Here is a 19,122-nt window from a genome sequence, read left to right on the forward strand (position 1 = left end):
CACTTGGCCACACCCATTCCAAGTGGAACTTCACTCAAACTGAGCTGGGAAGGATCAGGTCATGGTCCAAGTACTCCCATCATTCTTAACAAAATTGTAGTATATCTAGTTTGCTTTCTTGAAAAAATGTTTCTTCATTTACACTCAGAGATTTTAGGTGTTTTTAAAAATAGTTTTCACCAGTTATGTTTATTTCACTGGGGAATGGGTCCACAGAAATCCTCACCCTGCCATGCCAATAGTCCTTAAGATAAACAAGTTAAAGAAAGACATAGGTACTTTTAAAGAGGTAACTGTCACTGTCCTAATGTATTACTTTGGACTGGTACAATCAATCAGGAACAAATGAGATTGCCCAGGGAGGATACATTGACTGCAAGGAGATGAAGCAAGGGCAAAATCTTGCAATGTATGAGAATTTGAAGAAACAAATAGAGAAGATTGAAAAGGAATAATCAGAATGGGAGAAAACAGGGAAATGCCAAGAAAGGAAGACCTTTCTAAAGGAAGAGTTCCTGGAATACATATTATGCATCCTTGAGGCAGGGCCAGAGTCTGCTCCAGGAGTTCTTAGTTATTTTGCAGTCCTTTCAAAACGTTTCTCATTTTCTGAGATCCCTTGTATCTCTGATCTAGAGTTGTATAAAAAATTCCTTAGCTTTATGTGATCACTTGCAGATTGTCTATCAGCATTCCAAGAAAATCTCCATTATTGTTGCTCATACTATATGGCTGTTCTGTCTTCATGAATCAGTTGATATTTATTGAATATTTACTATGTACAAAGTACCATAGCTGTTGGGACTGCGAGGTTAAATATGATGTGTCCTTTACTGTCAAAAAGTTTATAGTGACGTTAATCAATTTATTCCTCATTGTTACATTTGACTGTGATCCCTGACACTTTCTTCCTTTCTGTCCTGATTCCTGACTTAAAACATTCAGTTGATTGACCACACAATTCTTGAACATTTCTCTTTGAGTGCCCTTTATCAATAAACTACTTTTAGCATCAGTTTTCACCTTGTTCTTACCAAGATATTTCTTATGTAAACTGCACGTATAAAAATGTGCCATGACTAAATATTAATGTTTCATAATAGTGTATACTATTCTGTTACCTATATACAACTTTTCTCTTTCTCTATAGCTAATAGGTAAGAAAATTTTGATAAATTTTTTTTGCATTTAATGTTTATTTTTGTTAAGTCATACGTAATTTGAAGAGTCAAATAGTTCTTGTTATGATGCTTGCTATGAAAATGCAGTCACTTTGCTTAATGAATACAGAATTTCTTTTTGGGCATGAAAATGTCCTAAAATTAGATTTAGGGATGGTAGCACAACCCTGTGAATGTACTAAAAACCATTGTTACATACTTTAAATTGGTGAATTGTATAATATGTGGATTATATCTCAAAAGTGTTTTAAAAAGTAGTCACATCCCTCTCTTTTACCTGTTCTCCAGAGGCAATGACTTTTAACTCAAAATCTGAAAATAATTTGGTTGTATTGCTACTTTTAATTTTTTTTAATTTAATGTATTTTCTGCTAACTTCCCATATACAACATGAAGATTTAATTCACTCCTTTATCCTTGCAACACTTTCATATTCTTTTTGCTTCCCTATTCTACCAGTATGGACATATAGTAATTTTAGGTTAATATTCATTGTTTTCATTTGATGATTATGTAATTACTATTTGCAGTTGAGTCATGTAGTATAATTTTATTTTCCTTTCCTTTACAATTTTTGCTTTGTTTAGATTTAGTGGTTATAGTTTTTCGTAATCAACCGTGAACTGTTTCCCTTTTGATTTGTTAATGTGCTGCATTACATTAATTGATTTTCTTGTGTTGAACCCTCTTTGCATTCCTGGTATAAATCCCACTTGGTCATGGTGTATACTTCTTTTAATGTGCTCTTGAATTAGATTTGCTAATATTTTATTGAGAATTTTTACATCTTTGTTCATTTGGGAGATTGGCCTATAGTTTTCCTTTCTTATAGCATCTTTACCTGGTTTTGGTATTAAAATGATATTAACTTCATAAAATGAGTTAGGTAGAGTTCCTTTTTCCTCAGTTTTTTGGAAAAGTTTGAGCAGGATTGGTGTTAGTTCTTTCTGGAATGTTTGATGAAATTCCCCTGTGAAGCCATCTGGCCCTGGGCTTTTCTTTGTAGGAAGATTTTTTATGACTGATTGAATCTCGCTACCTATCATTGGTTTGTTGAGATCTTCTATTTCTTTCTGAGTCAGTGTAGCTTCTTTGTGTGTACCAGGAATTTGTCTGTTTCATCTAAGTTGTCTAATTTGTTGGCATATGGTTGTTCATAGTATTCTCTTATGATTTCTTTTATTTTTTCAGGGTCTGTGGTAACACACCCCTTCTCATTTCTGATTTTGTTTATTTGTATCTTCTCTCTTTTTTTCCTTGTCAGTCTTGTTAGTGGCCCATCAATTTTATTGATTTTCTCAAAGAACCAACTTTTGGTTTTATTGATTCTTTCTATTCTTTTGTTCTCCCATTCATTTATCTCTGCTTTAATCTTTGTTATTACTCTTCTCCTATTTGCTTTGGAGTTAATTGGCCATACTTTCTCAAATTCCTCCAGGTTTGCTGTGAAGTCCTCACTTTTTGCTCTTTGTTGTTTTTTAATATAGGCGTTTAGGGCAATAAATTTCCCTCTCAGCACAGCCTTTGCCGCATCCCATAAGTTCTGATAAGTTGTATTCTCATTTTCATTCATCTCCAGATAGCTACTGATTTCTCTAACAATTTCTTCTTTGACCCACTGGTTTTTTAAGAGTGTGTTATTTAATCTCTCTATATTTTTTAATGTTCTCATTCTTTGGTGGTTTTTTGAGAGCCAGCTTCATCCCATTGTGATCAGAGAAAGTGCTTTGAATAGTTTCATTATTTTTATATTTATAAAGACCTGTTTTGTGCCCCAGTATATGATCTATTCTGGAGAATGTTCCATGAGCACTAGAGAAGAAAGTATAACCTTGTGCTTTGGGGTGCAATGACCTATATATGTCTGTTAGGTCTAATTGATTTATCAAGTTATTTAACTTCTCTATTTCCTTGTTGATCTTCTGTCTGGTTGTTCTATCTATAGAGGAGAGAGGTGTATTGAAGCCTCCTACTATTATTGTTGAAACATTTGTTGCTCCCTTCAGTTTTGCCAATGTCTGTCTCATGTACTTTGAAGCTCCTTGATTGGGAGCATAAGCGTTTATGATTGTTATATCTTCTTGGTGAACCGACCCTTTAATTAGTATATAGTGTCCTCTTTTGTCTCTTATGATGTCCTTACATTTAAAGTCCATTTTGTCCGATATTAGTATAGTTACTCCTGTTTTCTTTGGTTATAACTTGCTTGGAAAATCTTTTTCTATCCTTTCACTTTCAATCTATTTGTATCCTTGTATCTAAGATGAATCTCTTGTAAGTAGCATATGGCTGGATTATGCTTCTTAATCTATTCTGCCAATCTGTATCTTTTAATTGGTCAGTTTAGTCCATTAACAATTCAAAGTTATTACTGAAAATGCATTTCTTGATTCCACTATCTTATCTTTTTAATTTTATTTGTCAGATCTATATATTCTTTTCCCTCTTTCTCTTTGTATTCTTTAAATTACCCTTAGTGGTACTCTTCAATTCTGCACCCTCCTCCAGATGTCCCTCTACTGTCTTTTTTTTTTTTCAGCCAGCAGAACTCCTTTTAGTATTTCTTGTAGGATAAATGTATATGCAGAGCTCAGGTGGGGCAGAATGAGCCTGTGCGACACTATGGGCAGGGGGGCAGGGGTAGCCCAGGCATGGAGGCCTTCATGCACCAGCAGCCTTCCAGGGAATAGGGAGGGGGAGGCAGTACTTGGAAAGGGTGCAGGAGAGGTGGGTTGGACTGCACTTGAGGTATGGGTGGGGCAAGTATGTGCACTGGTGGCTGATGGAGTAGGTGTGTCTGGAGCTCGGGAAATGGGGGTGGGTGATGGGGTTCAGGTGCGTGGGGTGTGGGGTGAGTCGCCATTCAGGGCGGTAGGTAGCCGTGAGGGTAGCACACCAAGGAATGTGGCCTGCCTTACTTCTTAGTCCCGGGTTCCTGTCCATGCATTCCTGTGGGCTCCAAGGCTCCGTGCCTCTGTGCTAGGCTCCAGTTTTCTGCCTCTCAGTTCCTTGGCCTCTGTAACCAGGGCTGCCGCATGTGGTGCAAAGGCTCTCCCAGGTCAGCCGCCCTCCTAAATCACCACATCAGTTGCCCTCCTGACCCTTCTCCAACCCTTCCGTGAAACAGGGCCAAGTTTGAGCTAATCTACTCGGCCATCTTCCCAGAAGTTCAAAGCTTGTTCTCTCTCTTTCTCTCTTATTTTCTATTTCTTTGTCCATTTATTTTCTGGGAGATTTGCTAAACTTTATATTCCAACCCTTTAGTTGAAAATTTCTGTCTCACTTTTAATTTCTGTGAGCTTTTTCTTCTTTTCTGATGATTTAATCTTACAATTTCCTGTTCTTATTTCATGGATGCAATATCATTATCTTCAAGAAGTTTAGTGATTTAGATTGTTTTTGTAATTTGTTTTTACAATTTCACTGTACTTTTTGTTTGTTGCAAGTTGCTTTTTCTGTTCATTTTTGTTTCTAGTTTTCATATTAGAAACTTTTCTTGAGGTCACAAATTTTGGCGAATATAGTGTATGGGATATAGCCTTTTGATTTTTAGTCTATTTTATAGCGATCTCGCTGGGACATTGCATTTGGTGACACTACTCCCCCTCCCCCCACCCCTGCCAATGTTGGGATTCTTTAGTTTTTTCTCCTAGGCTGATCACCTTTCCAAATGATGGTTTAATTTTGCTATCTGGCTGCTACAATTCTGGATTTAAGTAAATAAATGGGTGGTAATCAGTTCAGAGCTCCAGCCCTCAGTTTAGTCTGAAAATCCCCAGGCCATAGACTCCTTGTTTTACTCTCTCTAGAAGAAAACAAAACAAAAAAAAAACTACTGTCTTCTGGGCTGGGAAAGGACAATCATTTGCCTAAATAGAATAAGGAGAGATCAGATGGCCTGACTGCTTCTCAAACAGTTTTAGCATATCTTCCTATTCCATCTTCATTTTTGTTTCCAGTGCTATCTGGGACTACCATTCTAGAGCCTTTTAGTGGGATTTACAGTATAAATTTGCTTTTGGGCTTGCTCTTCTGTTTTGCTCAGCTTGCTTAGCAGTTGAGAAATTGAAGTCAGTTATAAATTATCTATCTGCTTTCATGCTTTGAGAATTTAGTTGCTATTACTCTCTTCTCCCAGATATTGAGTCGTAGGGATTTATGCTGTTTTTAAAAACCCTTCTATCTCACTGAATGGAATTTTAGAAAATAATGAAGAATACAAACTTGTGTGTAATGCCCCATCTTCAAGTAAATGGACCCCACTTCTGTTTTTAATCTCAAAGTGTTCTGTGTTTTTTGCACCTTCACTATAACTCTTACTTATTTTTCAGATATACTAGAAGCTATCTTAACTGACCTTTACCTAACTGGCATGCCAGATTAATGAATGTTCTTCATTCCTCTGTAAAATACATTACTAGATGCCTACTACAAAGAGCACAAAGCTCCCCTTAAGTATATCTGCATACTTCTACTTCCTCTTTTAGGAGAGATGTGTGCTTCCAGGGGTCAGTTTGTTCTACTTTAAAGATATAGAAGCTGGAAATAGTTGATACATAATGAGTGTGATTATATCAGAAAGATACCATAGAATTTAATGAAAGAATACATGCACATTTTAATTTAAAATGAAGTGTTTATACTTTGTGACTAGCATTTTTTATGGTCCTCTCTTTAACAGATTTCAATTAACTAATCTACTATTAGTTCCGAATATATTGAGTAACAGCTTGTTCTAAAATGACAAAGAAACTCCATTATCCTATGGTTCAAATGTATTATTCTGCCATGTTATATCTAAATTTTCACATACTTGATAACAATTAATTATTTTGTTTAGTTCCAGATATTGAAGTGAAAGGAGAATGTTCTAGCTATTATCTCTTGTTACAAGGAAGTGGAAATAGAAAATGTAAAGCAACGATGATTCACTCAGCCAACCAGATTAATGGCTCATTTGTACTCAGTTTAATTCATGGAATGATGAAAGCAAAAACAGAAGAAACAAAATTGAGTAAGTGTTAACTTTGAGGTAGGAAAATATTTTTACATTTCTTTTTATGTATAGTTAATTTGTGTATTTTAGGTGGAAAAAAATATTGGACATTTAGTAAACTTATGTTCCTCAAGTCCATTTCCCTCTTAGTAAATATACTTTTTATTTTAAATGTATTGTAACATATTTTTGCAATTTAGAGTGTAGAGATTCAATTACTTTTACATTATGCCTAGTAAAATTTAGTGGGTCAGTCAGTAACTCCAAATATGACATTTTCATTATTTTCAACTTTAAGCACACATTATTTTCTACAACTTATTTCTCATTTTTGTTTATTGTGTCTTATTCTATTTTATTGTCCATGTTTCTCTCTTCTCTTCAAGCTTTGTGTTTTGGTTATCTATTGCTGTATGACAAACTATCCCAAATTTTGTGACAATAATTTATCACTAACTTCCATGGTCCTGTGTTGACTAGGCTCAACAGGGTGGTTCAATTGTGAGGTCTCGTATATGATTGCAACCCCCAGTGGCAGCTGGGGCCCAAGTCATTGGAAGGACAGACTGGGTCTGGTGTCCAAGGTGGCTGCTGAGCTGAAATGACTGGAACAGATAAGAGCCAATTTTCTCTCCCTGCGACCTTTTTAATTTTGTGACTTACTTTTAGAACAGTTGTTCTAAGAGACAAGTGAAAGCTGCACGGCTTTTTGTGACCTAGTCTCAGAAGTCATGCAGTGTCACTTTCACCATTATTGGTTACATAGGGCTTGCCCAGATTAATTATGAAAGGGACTACATGAAGAGTGAATACTAGGTGGCATAGCTCCTACCCACACCCCCCATCTGAGTTTTCTATAGGAATTACAGTATTGAGCAGTTAGAGGAAGAAAGTATGATATAGGGACTTCTATTCTGCTACCTAAATTCCTTCAATTTTAAAAAGTAGGTCAAAGTGTAAAATTCTAACTAATTAATATGCTTATTTTCTCCTGCTTAATTATCGTTATTTTTACATTGAATTATTTAAGATCAAGAGAGGTGAGTGGTTGACTTTTTTATTATTAATTATAACCCATTTCTTGGGGATTGAATATTAATTATTGGCACAGACCATCTTTAATACTGGCATTTTTCTATTTCTCAGGCTTTCCTTTTGAATTCTTGTCACTTCCACATTTTTCTGGGGAGCAGGTTCTATGGAGAGAGAAACAGTTAGCGTGTGTTCAAGCTTTGGCTTTAAAAGAATGTCTGAGTAAGTAAAAATTTGTATATTTCATCCTACTGTAAGAATGTTGACTGTATAGAAATAATACATCTTTATTTTCACCTAGCTTGATTGTACTTATACACTTTTCTTATACAAACGTAAAGCAACATTAGTTCTCTCAGCCATCCAAATTGTCTTTTAAGTATGGCACTATTTATAGAGCTATTCTTGCATAGAGAAATGTGGAGTAGAAGCAGCTTTTTTCCCCACCAGATTTAGAATATTGCTATTTATTTGTACGTCACTGTTAGTGTTTGTAAAAATATTTTGCCAGGCACATTTTGTATTTCATTATTTTTAGCTACATGTTGGAAAAGGTACCAAAATTTTATTACACTGGTCAGTATAAATCTCTTCATGAAACTTCCCTTTATATATTTTTGTGAACAAGAGGATAGAGATTGTAAAGAGAAGAAATGCAAGTCTAGAGAAATTAATGTTAACTTGAGCTTTGATTTTTAGACCTAATCATGAACATCCATGATAACTAAGCACAGTGCATACATTGAATGAAATTCGCATTTTGATTTTCCTTTTCCAGGGAGTTAACCCATTTTGAAGGGTCAGATTTTCAGGATTTTTTAAGTCTATATTACATATTAGTTTGGTTATCAGTGTAAAATTTTTTTGTAATCAATGTCAAGCATTCATTATTGCCTAATATGAACTTATTTTAAACAAGTTATCAGTATAGTATTTGTAAGAAATAGATTCGTGTTGTGAAAACTTAATTGGTTGCATGAGAAAATGTTATGGTGAATTATAGGAAAAGTGATATTAGAATTAAATAGATAAAGTAAACATTCTCATTAATTACTTAAAAGCAGTATTAAAATATCTTGGATTCAAGAGTGGGGGACAGCTGGGCTAGCTTTTAATAGTTTTGTGTTTGTACAGTCACTTTTTTTGCTTTTATCATTTTCTGCCCACTTTGTTCCTTTTTTTTTCTTCCTTATTCTGCTTTTGCGTTTTTTTGTTTTGTTTTGTTTTTCCTCTTGGCAAACATATGACACTCAGTCTTTCCTTGTTGACATGTGAAATTTCAGTTTCTCTGGGGTTTGTTTGATGGCATGGAGACCATGCCTGAACTCAGGTAAAAGGAAAAAAAAAAAAAAGAGAAAACTTACAAAAAAAAAAAAGGCAAAAAACCACACTCCACCTCTGCCCGGTGCAGCCTATTGCCTACTGGCTGTGCGGGTGACCTGTGATAATTTCAGTTTTTGCAGAACATTCAGGTATTAAAAGGGGGGAAAAAAAAAGACCAAAAAAAGAGGGAAAAAAAAAAGTGTGATTTTGAAATTTAAAAGAACACTGAAAGTTTACATTTTATAATAACATTATTATGCAGATTGTATTTAAACTTCAGAAATATTTAAGACAATTGTAATCCTGTAAAGTTGATGAGATATTAAAACAAGACAAAACACTTCTGACTTTTAACAGAAAAAAAAAATATCTTGGATGCAGTACCCTTTTTATTCAATTTAGAGTAATTGCAGAATATTTGGTTTCAGTTTTTCATGTACGGGTTATCTGCTTTTTCAATTATGCAAAGCCAGGTAGTAGCATAGTCTTGAAGTCCTCCAAACATTGATTTTTCTTTTAACTAAGAAAATTATGTTAGCAGAAGAAAAATTTACTTAGAAAGACAAATCCATTTCAATAAACGGTAGTAATGGTAAAACCAAGAAAAAATAAATCCTGAAAACCAACACAGTATTCTTGTAAACGTAAAACCACAATTTCACACATGAACCAGCAGTATTATTCGCCTTCTTGACTTTGTTCCATCCCTGCCAAACACCCCCTTTAAGCCCTGATGTCCGTGCCATGAATCTCCTAGCCACTCTTTATAACACACTTCTTTCAACATCTCTGCTCTCTTCGTCTTCAGCTCACTTGTTTTCTTCACGTTTCCAATCAGCAAAATTGTGTGTTTGGAAGGGCAAGAAAGTCTCTGAGGATGGTGGATCTCTTTGGGAAAAGAGAAGAACTCCGGTAGGGCCATCCATTCTGGGCAACTGACTGAAAGTTTCTGGGGAGATGGTGGGGGAAGGAGGATGTCAGCAAGAGAGGAGTGCTAAACAAATGCTGAAAGTGTAGAAGCACTAGCAAATAAGCTGTCACAGAGGAGGCAGCTGTAAGGATTGTATAGCACTGAGGAAAGAGCAAGTATAGTGTCTAAAGTAAGAGGAAAACTTAGAGTTAGTAGCTTCTAGAGACAACATAAATTGTGTGTCCATAAAATGGCCAGTTTACAATCTGAAGCATTACATTTTGATTAATGATTCAGTTAATCTGTTTACCATGAAAATAATTGCTAAACAAATCTCTACTCTACCCTGAGAATTTATACTGGATTTATAATTTGAGGTCAGACAAAAATATACCTGTTTAGAATTCATGTATCTCAAGAGGCAGAGGAAAATGATAGCAAAACAAAGCTTATAATGTAAAAATAAGTTTTAGTCTCTACTTCAGTGATTTACATATAAGTAAAATATGATTATAAATATATTAGAGTTTGTGCTGGTTTGAAAAGCTGTATATACCCTTGAAAAGCCATGTTTTAATCAAAATCCTATTTCATAAAGGCAGAATAATCCCTATTCAATACTGTATGTTTGAATCTGTAATTAGATCATCTCCCTGTAGATGTAACCCAATCAAGAGTGGTTGTTAAGCTGGATTAGGTGATGGCATGTGTCCACCCATTTAAGTGGGTCTTGATTGGTTTACTGGGGTCTTATAAGACAGGAAACATTTTGGAGAATGAGAGATTCAGAGAGAGCAGAGAATGCTGCAGTACCATGAAGCAGAGAGTCCATCAGCCAGCGCTTTGGAGATGAAGAAGGAAAACACCTCTCAGGGAGCTTCATGAAACCAGAAGCCAGGAGAGAAAGCTAGTAGATGACGCTGTGCTCACCATGAGCCTCTCCAGATGAGAGAGAAACCATGAGACTGTGTTTACCATGTGCCTTCTCAAATGAGAGAGAGACCCTGAACTTCATCGGCCTTCTTGAACCTAGGTATCTTCTGGATACCTTTGATTGGACATTTCTATAGACTTGTTTTAATTGGGACAATTTCTCGGCCTTATAACTGTAAACTAGTAACCTATTAAATTCCCCTTTTAAAAGCCATTCTGTTTCTGGTATATTGCATTCTGGCAGCTAGCAAGCAGAACAGAGTTGAAACGCTTAACTCATTTATACACATTGAAAACTAAAGAATGTAATGGAAACAACTTTCTTTGAAAAATAATCAGCACTTGATATCATTACCAAGATTGTAGTCTTGCAAGCAAAACAAAGAGATGTCAGAATTATCAGCAAAACATGGAGTAAGAAAAAAATAGAGTAAAGTAGGTTAGTATTACTTTCTTACTCTTTCCCTGCCTCATGTAAGAATCAGAATGAGCAGCTGGAAAGTTGTCCCAAAAATTTACTCACAACTCAATCATGACACTATTGAGACACTTTGTTTTTTCACAGTACAAAAATCAAATAAAATATCTTGTTAGGTTTTAGTTGTTTTTTTAATAATACTTGATTTTCATTAAATTTGTTATTTTTAATTAAATTTAATACTGTTGTATTATAGTGATGTTTTTAATTGATAGTTTTGTAATTTATATTTTACCTGATTTTTTTGAAATTTATAATTTTTTTGTATTTGGAAATATTAAATATCTTGTTTTACTAATTTTTCACGAACAGTTTAAGAATGCTGAATAATTAATTAAAAAAAAACACCAGTCAGCATAATGCAAAATAAGTACCAAAACAGCAAGATTGTCATTTTATTCCAGTATGGTTAGTAGTCTCCACATCTTTTTTAAATTTATAGAACCCAGTGCAAACCTGTCTGGTGCTCAACCTCTGATACCTTTAGTTATTGTACATATATTTCCCTTTTTAAAAATCATTAGATATCACTGGCTTTTTTAGGGATAGCAGTTTTTGCTGACCCATTTTAATTCAATATTTTTCTCCCAAGTATTTATCTGTTACTTGTGTGCAAAGTTATTTCTGTGAACATTATTTTTCTCCCTAGGTAAATTAGCCTGCATGAAGTCCTATTAAATTTCATCTATTTTCTCTCTCTCTGTCTCGGTCTTCAAGGTCAATGTGAAGTCTTACCCTGCTTTCCAAATTGCCCAACATTGTAATATAGTTGGCAGTTTAATAAATGGGTCAAGTTCATGATTTAACTATGTTTTTTGCATTTATAAAATGTAAGGGCTAATTTCTGAAGCACATTACTTGTGTGTCTGGTGAAAAAAAAACATTGATAGCTTTTCATTTTCGAATGGCTTCCGACAATGAAGCTTTTTATTTTTTTACTAAGATTTAATAAAAACAGCATATATTACAGCTCACCTTCCCATTGCTAAGGTTCTTGACTGTAGAGACTGGGTGTTACTAATCTTGGATTAGATCTGGAAAAACCCACCAATATCCAGGTTGGTGAGTTGGGATTTTATAGAGTCAAGCATCACAACGCTGTTGTTCTAAAGTAGAACCCTGCGCCTAGCTACTTGCTTCTCAGTCTTCTCCCTTGCATTATTTATGTATAACCTCACGTAGTAAAATGTAATATACATTATTCCTCTGGGTCAGAGCACAGCGCAATGCTTTGCAAGAGGTAAGTACTCAATAAATGTTTGTTGAATTGAATTCTCTATGAATTTATTGGTTATTATTATGGAAGAAAATGCTATTAGTTTAGAAGCCTTTTAAAATAAGTTTTTTTATCCAAGTAATATATGGATATAGTTTAAAAACTCGAATGCTCCTAAAAGGCTTAAAAAAGAAAACAGCAGTGTTCTACCTACCCCTCCCCATCCATTCATCTCTCTGTTCATAAGCAGTGATGCTCAACTCTTCCAGCTGTTTCTCCTGGTATTTCCTAAATAACAGTGTATGCAGTTGTTTCTTGATGTCCCAGCTCCAGATGTTACCTTAACTTTCCAAGATGGTAGATAGAGATGTAGTTTTCCCACATAATTTTTACTTTGCCTTTCTGTCCCTTATAGTCAAGTCATAATTTTGCTAAAGTAGGGTTTAGTTTTAACATTATCATTATAGCTATATCAGTAAGTTTACTACTGATCTATATGTAATATATGATAGTCAACGCTCCTTTCTTGTATAATCTTTATTTTTCATAGGTTTGGTAAACAGTTTTTAATTTGCCCACTCTTTTGTACAGACAAAATGTTGATTTTTCAGAGGTTCCAACATTTCTGCCATATACCTATCATCTCTCTCTCTCTCTTTTACCTGGAGTGTCTCATCCATTGCTTTACTATATACTGATTGCTTTTTAGACTTGCTGACATCTTGCTGAATTCCCTGTCTACTTTTCTTCTTTTGAAATCTTCTTTATCCTAAACCCCTTGCTTTTTTCTTGGGTTATTCCCTTGTTTGGTTGGAGCATAACTTCCAGTAGCATCTTAAGTAAAATTTTTTGAAGCCTTGCATGTCTGAAAATAGTTTCACTTGATTGCTAATTTGTAAATAAGTTTAGGCTGAAAATAATTTACCCTTAAAATTTTGAAGACATTGTTCCATTGTTGTTGTCTTTTCCTTTCTATAATTTTTTAACATTTTAAAATTGTGATATATAACATATATACTAAAAAGCAATAAATTTCTAAGTACCTTTTGTCAAGTAGTTATAGAACAGATTTTAAAGTTTGGTATGGGTTATAGTTTGGTGATTTTTTGTTTTTTCTTCTAGCTACTCCAAGACACTAGAATCCAAAAGAAATATCAATATAATTATTCAACAGTCATACTCATTTTTGAAATCCTATCCTACCCCAAAATGTAATGTCTCAGTTGTAGACAGGAATTGTTCTTTCAAAAGCACTTTGATGATGTTTTAGAAATTTGTCTTTAATCATATTATTCCAAATAAAAGGTGTTTGGCATTAAATTGGGAAAAAAATAATAACATATATATACAAAAAAGCAATGATTTTAAAGTACATTGCAAAAATTAGTTGAACAGATTTCAGAGTTTGATATGGGTTACAATGCCACAATTTTAGGTTTTTACTTCTAGCTGCTCTAAGGTAATGGAAACTAAAAGGAACATCGATACAATGATTCAGCAGTTATACTCATTTGTATAACCCCACCATCACCTTTGATCTTTCTCCCCCTCTTAAGGGGTGTTTGGGCTTTGCCCATTCTAACTTTTTCATGTTAGAAGGGACTGTTGATAGTATGGAATAGGAGTATCAAATTAGTTGATGTTCTTTAGAGGCTGGCCTCTGCATTTCAGAACTTATCTGGTCCAGGGACCCATCTGGAGGTTGTAGGTTTCTGGAAAGTTACCCTAGTGCATGGAACCTTTGTAGAATCTTATATAATACTCTAGGTATTCTTTGGGTTTGGTTAGAATGGTTTTGGTTGGGGTTTGGCAAGTTGTGGTAGGTAGCAATGTCTAACTGAAGCTTGCTTAAGGGTGACCTCCAGAGTAGCCTTTCAACTCTATTTGAGCTCTCTCAGCCACAAATACCTTATTTGTTACACTTCTTTTCCCCCTTTTGGTCAGGGTGGAATTGTTGATCCCACAGTGCCAGGGTTAGGCTTATCCCAGGGAGTCACCTCCCATGCCATCATGGAGACTTTGATCCCTGGATGTCATGGTCCATGTAGTAGGGGAAGGCAATGGTTTCACTTGCAGAATTGGGCTTAGAGAAAGGCCACATCTGAGCCACTAAAGAGGTCCTCCAGAAGTGATACGTAGGCATACCTATAGGTAGGCTAAGTTTCTCTGCTATATACATAAGCTTCAGAAGAGCAAGCCTCAAAATCCAGGGCTTGGCTTATTGATTTGGGTGTCCCTAATGTCTGAAATAGTGTGTGGGGTTCCCCCAGTGGTCAAGTTTAAGAGTTTCATATTTTTTCTCCCATTCCTCAAGGGACTTTGCCTATACTTTTTATCTGCTTAATATACTCTGGGATGTATCCAGGCATTACATTAAGCTATACAGGATTAAGGCCCTCATTTCAGGCCTTAAATAACATACCAGGGATAAATCTTACCTGATCATGGTTTATAATTTGTTTAATGTGTTGTTGGATTCAGTTTGCTAATACTTTTGTTGAGGAGTTTTGAATCTGTATTAATAAGAGATACTGATCTCTAGTTTCTTTTCTTGTGGTATCCTTGGTATGAGGGTGATGTTGGCCTCGTAAAATGAGTTAGAGAGTGTTCCCTCCTCTTCCATTTTTTTGAAGAGTTTGAATAGAATTGGAGTTAAGTCTTCTTGGAATGTTTGGGAGAACTAACCTGTGAAGCCATCTGTTCTTGGGTTTACTTTTTCTTTTCATTGGCAGGCACCGGGAATCACACCTGAGTCTCCATCATGGCAGGTGAGAATTCTACCACTGAGCCACTGTCACACCACCCCTTGGGCTTATTTTTGTTGGGACGTTTTGATTACTGTGGCAATCTCTTTACTAGTAATTGGTGTGTAGAGATCTTTCATTTCTTCTTGAGTCAATGTAGGTAATTTGTGAGATTCCACAAATTTACCCATTTCATTTAGGTTATCTAGTTTATTAGCATACAGTTATTTATAGTATCCCTTGTATGGTCATTTGTATTTCAGTGGGGTTGGTAGTAATGTCCCCCTTTTATTTCTGATTTTTGCTATTCATATCTTCTTCCCTTGTTTCTTTGTTGATTTAGGTATAGGTCTGTCAATTTTCTAGAACTTTTCAAAGAACCTACTTTGGATTTTGTTGATTCTCTATTGTGTTTTAGTTTTCTATTTCATTTATCTCCATTCTCATCTTTGTTACTTCCTTCCTTCTGTTCACTTTAGGTTTAGTTTGTTCTTCTTTTCCTAGTTCTTCCAGTTTTGAGGGTAGGTCTCTGATTTGAAGTCTTTCTTCTTTTTAAGTAAGCATTTAGAGCTGTGAATTTCCTTGTCATCATTGCCTTTGCTGCATCACATAAGTTTTGGTATGTTGTAATTTCATTTACATTTATATCAGTATATTTACTCATTTTAACTCTGATTTTCTCTTTAGCCCATTGGTTGTTTAAGAGTATGTTGTTTAGTTTCCTCATGTATGTGAATTTTCCATTTCTTCCTCTGTTATTGATTTCTAGCTTCATTCCATTGTGGTTAGAGAATATTCATTGTATGATTTCAATGTTTTTTAATTTATTGAGTTCTGTTTTGTGACCTAACATATGGTCTGTCCTGCAGAATGGTCCATGTATGCTTGAGAAGAATGTGCATTCTGTTTTTGTCGGGTTCAGTGTTTTATATATGTCTGTTAGGTCTATGGTTTAATACTATCATTCAAGTCTCATACTTCTTTATTGATCTTCTGACTAGATGTTCTATCCATTACTGAGAGTGGTGTGTTAACATCTCCTACTATTAATGCAGAACTGTCACTTTCTCCATTCAAATCTGTCAGTGTTTGCTTCATATATTTTCAGGCTCTGCTGTTGGGAGCACACATATTTATAAATTGTTACATTTCCCTATTTGCATTGTCACTTTTATCTGTATATCATGGCTGTCTTTGTTCCTTAAAGGAACAACTTAAACTCTATTTTATCTATTAGCATAGCCACTCAGCTCTCTTTTGGATATTGCTTGCATGGTATTTTTTTTTCCCCCTTCCTTTCACCCTCAGATTGCTTGTGTTTTTTACTCTAAGGTGAGTCCCTTGCAGACAGCATATTATGTTGGGTCATTGTTTTTTATCCATTCTACCAGTCTTTGCCATTTGACTAGAGAGTTTCACCCATTTACATTTAAAGTTGCCACTCATAATATGGGACTTTCTTTTGCCATTTTCCTATTTATCCTTTATGTGTCTTACACCTTTTTTGCCCCTTACTTCCATTAATGCCTACTTTTATATTTATTTTATTTTGTGTTTTGTACCATATTGAGGGCCTTCTCATTTCTCTATCTGGATATATTTTCCATCTGTTTTTCTTGTGGTTACTATGGGGTTAAAATGTAACATTCTAGGGAGATGGTGCAAGATGATGGCCTAGTAAGGTGTGGAATTTAGTTTATCCTCCAGAGCAGCTAGTAAGTAGCCAGGAACAGTACAGAACAACTGCTGGGGCTACATAAGTGACGTGATACACAGCGCACACCAGTCTGAACAAGGTAGCCTGGCTGAGACCCCACACAGAACTGCAAGTCCCCTAATCTGTGGAGGCCAGTGCCCCTCCTCCAGGGGCACAGCAGGCTGGTTCCCCAAAGGGAAAGGAAATAAACTTTACCAGCAGCAAGGGTTTAGCTCAATTAATCCGCAGTTGCGGAATTAACAAATTTGACTACAGAAAATAGGCCCTGGCATAGATAAGCCTGGAATAAGCACTAAAGGTAGTAGAAGTTTTTTGCCTAGCCAGAAAGGGGGTGGAGGTGATAGAAAGAAAAAAAGAAAAAAGAGGCTTTTTGAGTCTGACAGCACAAAATACTGGAAAAGGGCTGGACCCCAAGAAAAGGGGGCACATAGAATCTCAAAATACACAGAACCATACCAATTTAAGCTCTTGATTGACAAGCCTGAAGAGCAGTGTTCCCTCTGAAAAGGCTTCTTTTTCTTGCTCTTTTTTCTACTCCTTAACAGCTCGTTAAATAGAACTGAAAGCCTTCTCAGGTTACAGCACTGCCCTAGGCAAGGATGGAATTAAGTTTGAGAGACAAAGTAACTAGTCAGGTGAAAGAAGTTAATTCCCTAAAGGGTGTACCTGCTACAAGAGAAAGATGGGGCCGAGTTCAAGTAGAGTCCCTCCTTCAAGGAATTCAGGTCCCACAGACTGAAGCAATTAATGCCAACCTACATCCTCACCTCTGTCTCATCCATGCCCCTGGCAGGGAGAGTCTGCTGAAATTAAAGGCACCACATCACTTTATGCTGTTGGGAAGCCATGGACAGACAAGCACTACCTGCTGGGCAGGATAGGAAAAGCACAGAATCTAGAAGCTTCATAGGAAAGTCTGACAACTTCTGGGTTTCACCCTCAGGGAAAACTGATTCTGGTGACTCTTTTCTCCTGAGAGGAGGTCAGTGCACTCTAGGGAAATCTGACTGGAGTCTATAACATCTGAGGATACCCTCCTCAAAAACAACAACAAAACAAACAAAAAAAGGGTCCATTGTATGCAGGGCAAGAAACAAGAAAACAAGACCTGAAAAATTCTGATCCAATAAACAGAACGTGTGCTAGAGGTCTACAATAAGTTGAACTGAATGGCAAAGAACAGATAGAGAACAAAGCCATCCAGCAAGAAAATCATAGGTAAAAGAATGAAAACAACCCTGAGAATAAACTAATTGAGGGAATCAAATGCCTAGTTGTTTCTGGGTCATATTAGGAAAATAGAAGATACTGCCCAGTCAAAGGAACAAAGCAGCAATTCAAATGAGATTCAGGAGTTGAAACAACTAATTCAGGATGTTTGAACAGACATGGAAAATCTCATCAAAAATCAATCAACAAGATGAGGGAGAATATAAGGAAGACATTGGGTGAATAAAAAGAAGAAATGGAAAGTTTGAAAAAACAAACCACCAAATTTATGTGAATGAAAGGCACTATAGAAGAGGTGAAGAAAAAAAAACAATGGAAACCTACAACATTAAATTTGAAGAGAAAGAAGAAAGGATTTGTGAACAAGAGGGCTGGACATTTGAAATCAGACACAAAAGAAAATATAGGGAAAAGAATAGAAAAATATGAGCAGGGTCTCACGGAATTGAATGACTACATGAATCACAGGAATATATGTATTATGTGTGTCCCAGAAGGAAAAGAGAAGGGAAAAGGAGCAGAAAGACTAATGGAGGAAATACCCACTGATAATTTTCCATCTCTTACAAAAGATATAAAATTACATATGCAAGAAGTGCAGCATATCCTAAGCAGATTAGATCCAAGTAGATATACTGCAGGATACTTACTAATCAGATTGTCAGATGTCAAAGAGAAAGAGAGAATTTTGAAAGCAGCAAGAGAAATGCAATCCATGACATAAAGGAAAACGCAATAAGACTATGTGTGGATTTCTCAGCAGAGACCATGGAGGCAAGAAGGAAGTGTATAATATATTTAAGATTCTAAAACAGATAAACTGCCAGCCAAGAGTTCTATATCTAAGCAAAATTGTCTTTCAAAAATGAGGGGGAGATTAAAATGTGTTCAGACAATCACTGAAAGAATTTGTGACCAAGAGACTGGCTCTGCAAAAAATACTAAAGTGTGCACTACAGGCAGATAGGAAAAAAGATAGGAGAGAGAGGTCTGGAGGGCAGTGTAAAAATGAAGACTATCAGTAAAGATAAAAACAGAAAGGAAAAAAAAGGTATGACATATAAAATCCAAAAGACAAAATGGTAGAAGAAAGTAGTGCCTTAACAATAATAACATAAATGTTAATGAATTAAACTCCCCAATCAAAAGAAATAAATTGGCAGAATGGATTAAAAAACAGGATCCATCTATATGCTATCTGCAGGAGACTCAGTTTAGACCCAAGGACAAAAGTGGGTTGAAAGTGAAAGGTTAGGAAAAGTTTAGGAGAAGGAAAACAACAATCAGAAAAGAGCAGAAGTAGCTATACTAATATCTGACAAATTAGATTTCAAATGTAAAACAAAAGAGACAAAGAAGGAC

At 35.5% G+C, this 19,122-nt stretch overlaps 1 protein-coding gene across 1 annotated transcript in view; it reads left to right on the forward strand.

Moving 5' to 3' along the window:
• MTBP (MDM2 binding protein) overlaps window positions 1-19,122 on the forward strand; it is a 138,792-nt gene that overhangs the window by 48,641 nt on the left and 71,029 nt on the right. The window contains exons 12-13 of the mRNA XM_077167561.1: window positions 6,022-6,195; window positions 7,324-7,431. Of these exons, the coding sequence (XP_077023676.1) occupies window positions 6,022-6,195; window positions 7,324-7,431 (282 nt within the window). The remainder of the gene's footprint in view (window positions 1-6,021; window positions 6,196-7,323; window positions 7,432-19,122) is intronic.

The sequence above is a fragment of the Tamandua tetradactyla genome, chromosome 6 (assembly GCF_023851605.1).
Source record: "Tamandua tetradactyla isolate mTamTet1 chromosome 6, mTamTet1.pri, whole genome shotgun sequence".
NCBI lineage: Eukaryota > Metazoa > Chordata > Mammalia > Pilosa > Myrmecophagidae > Tamandua > Tamandua tetradactyla.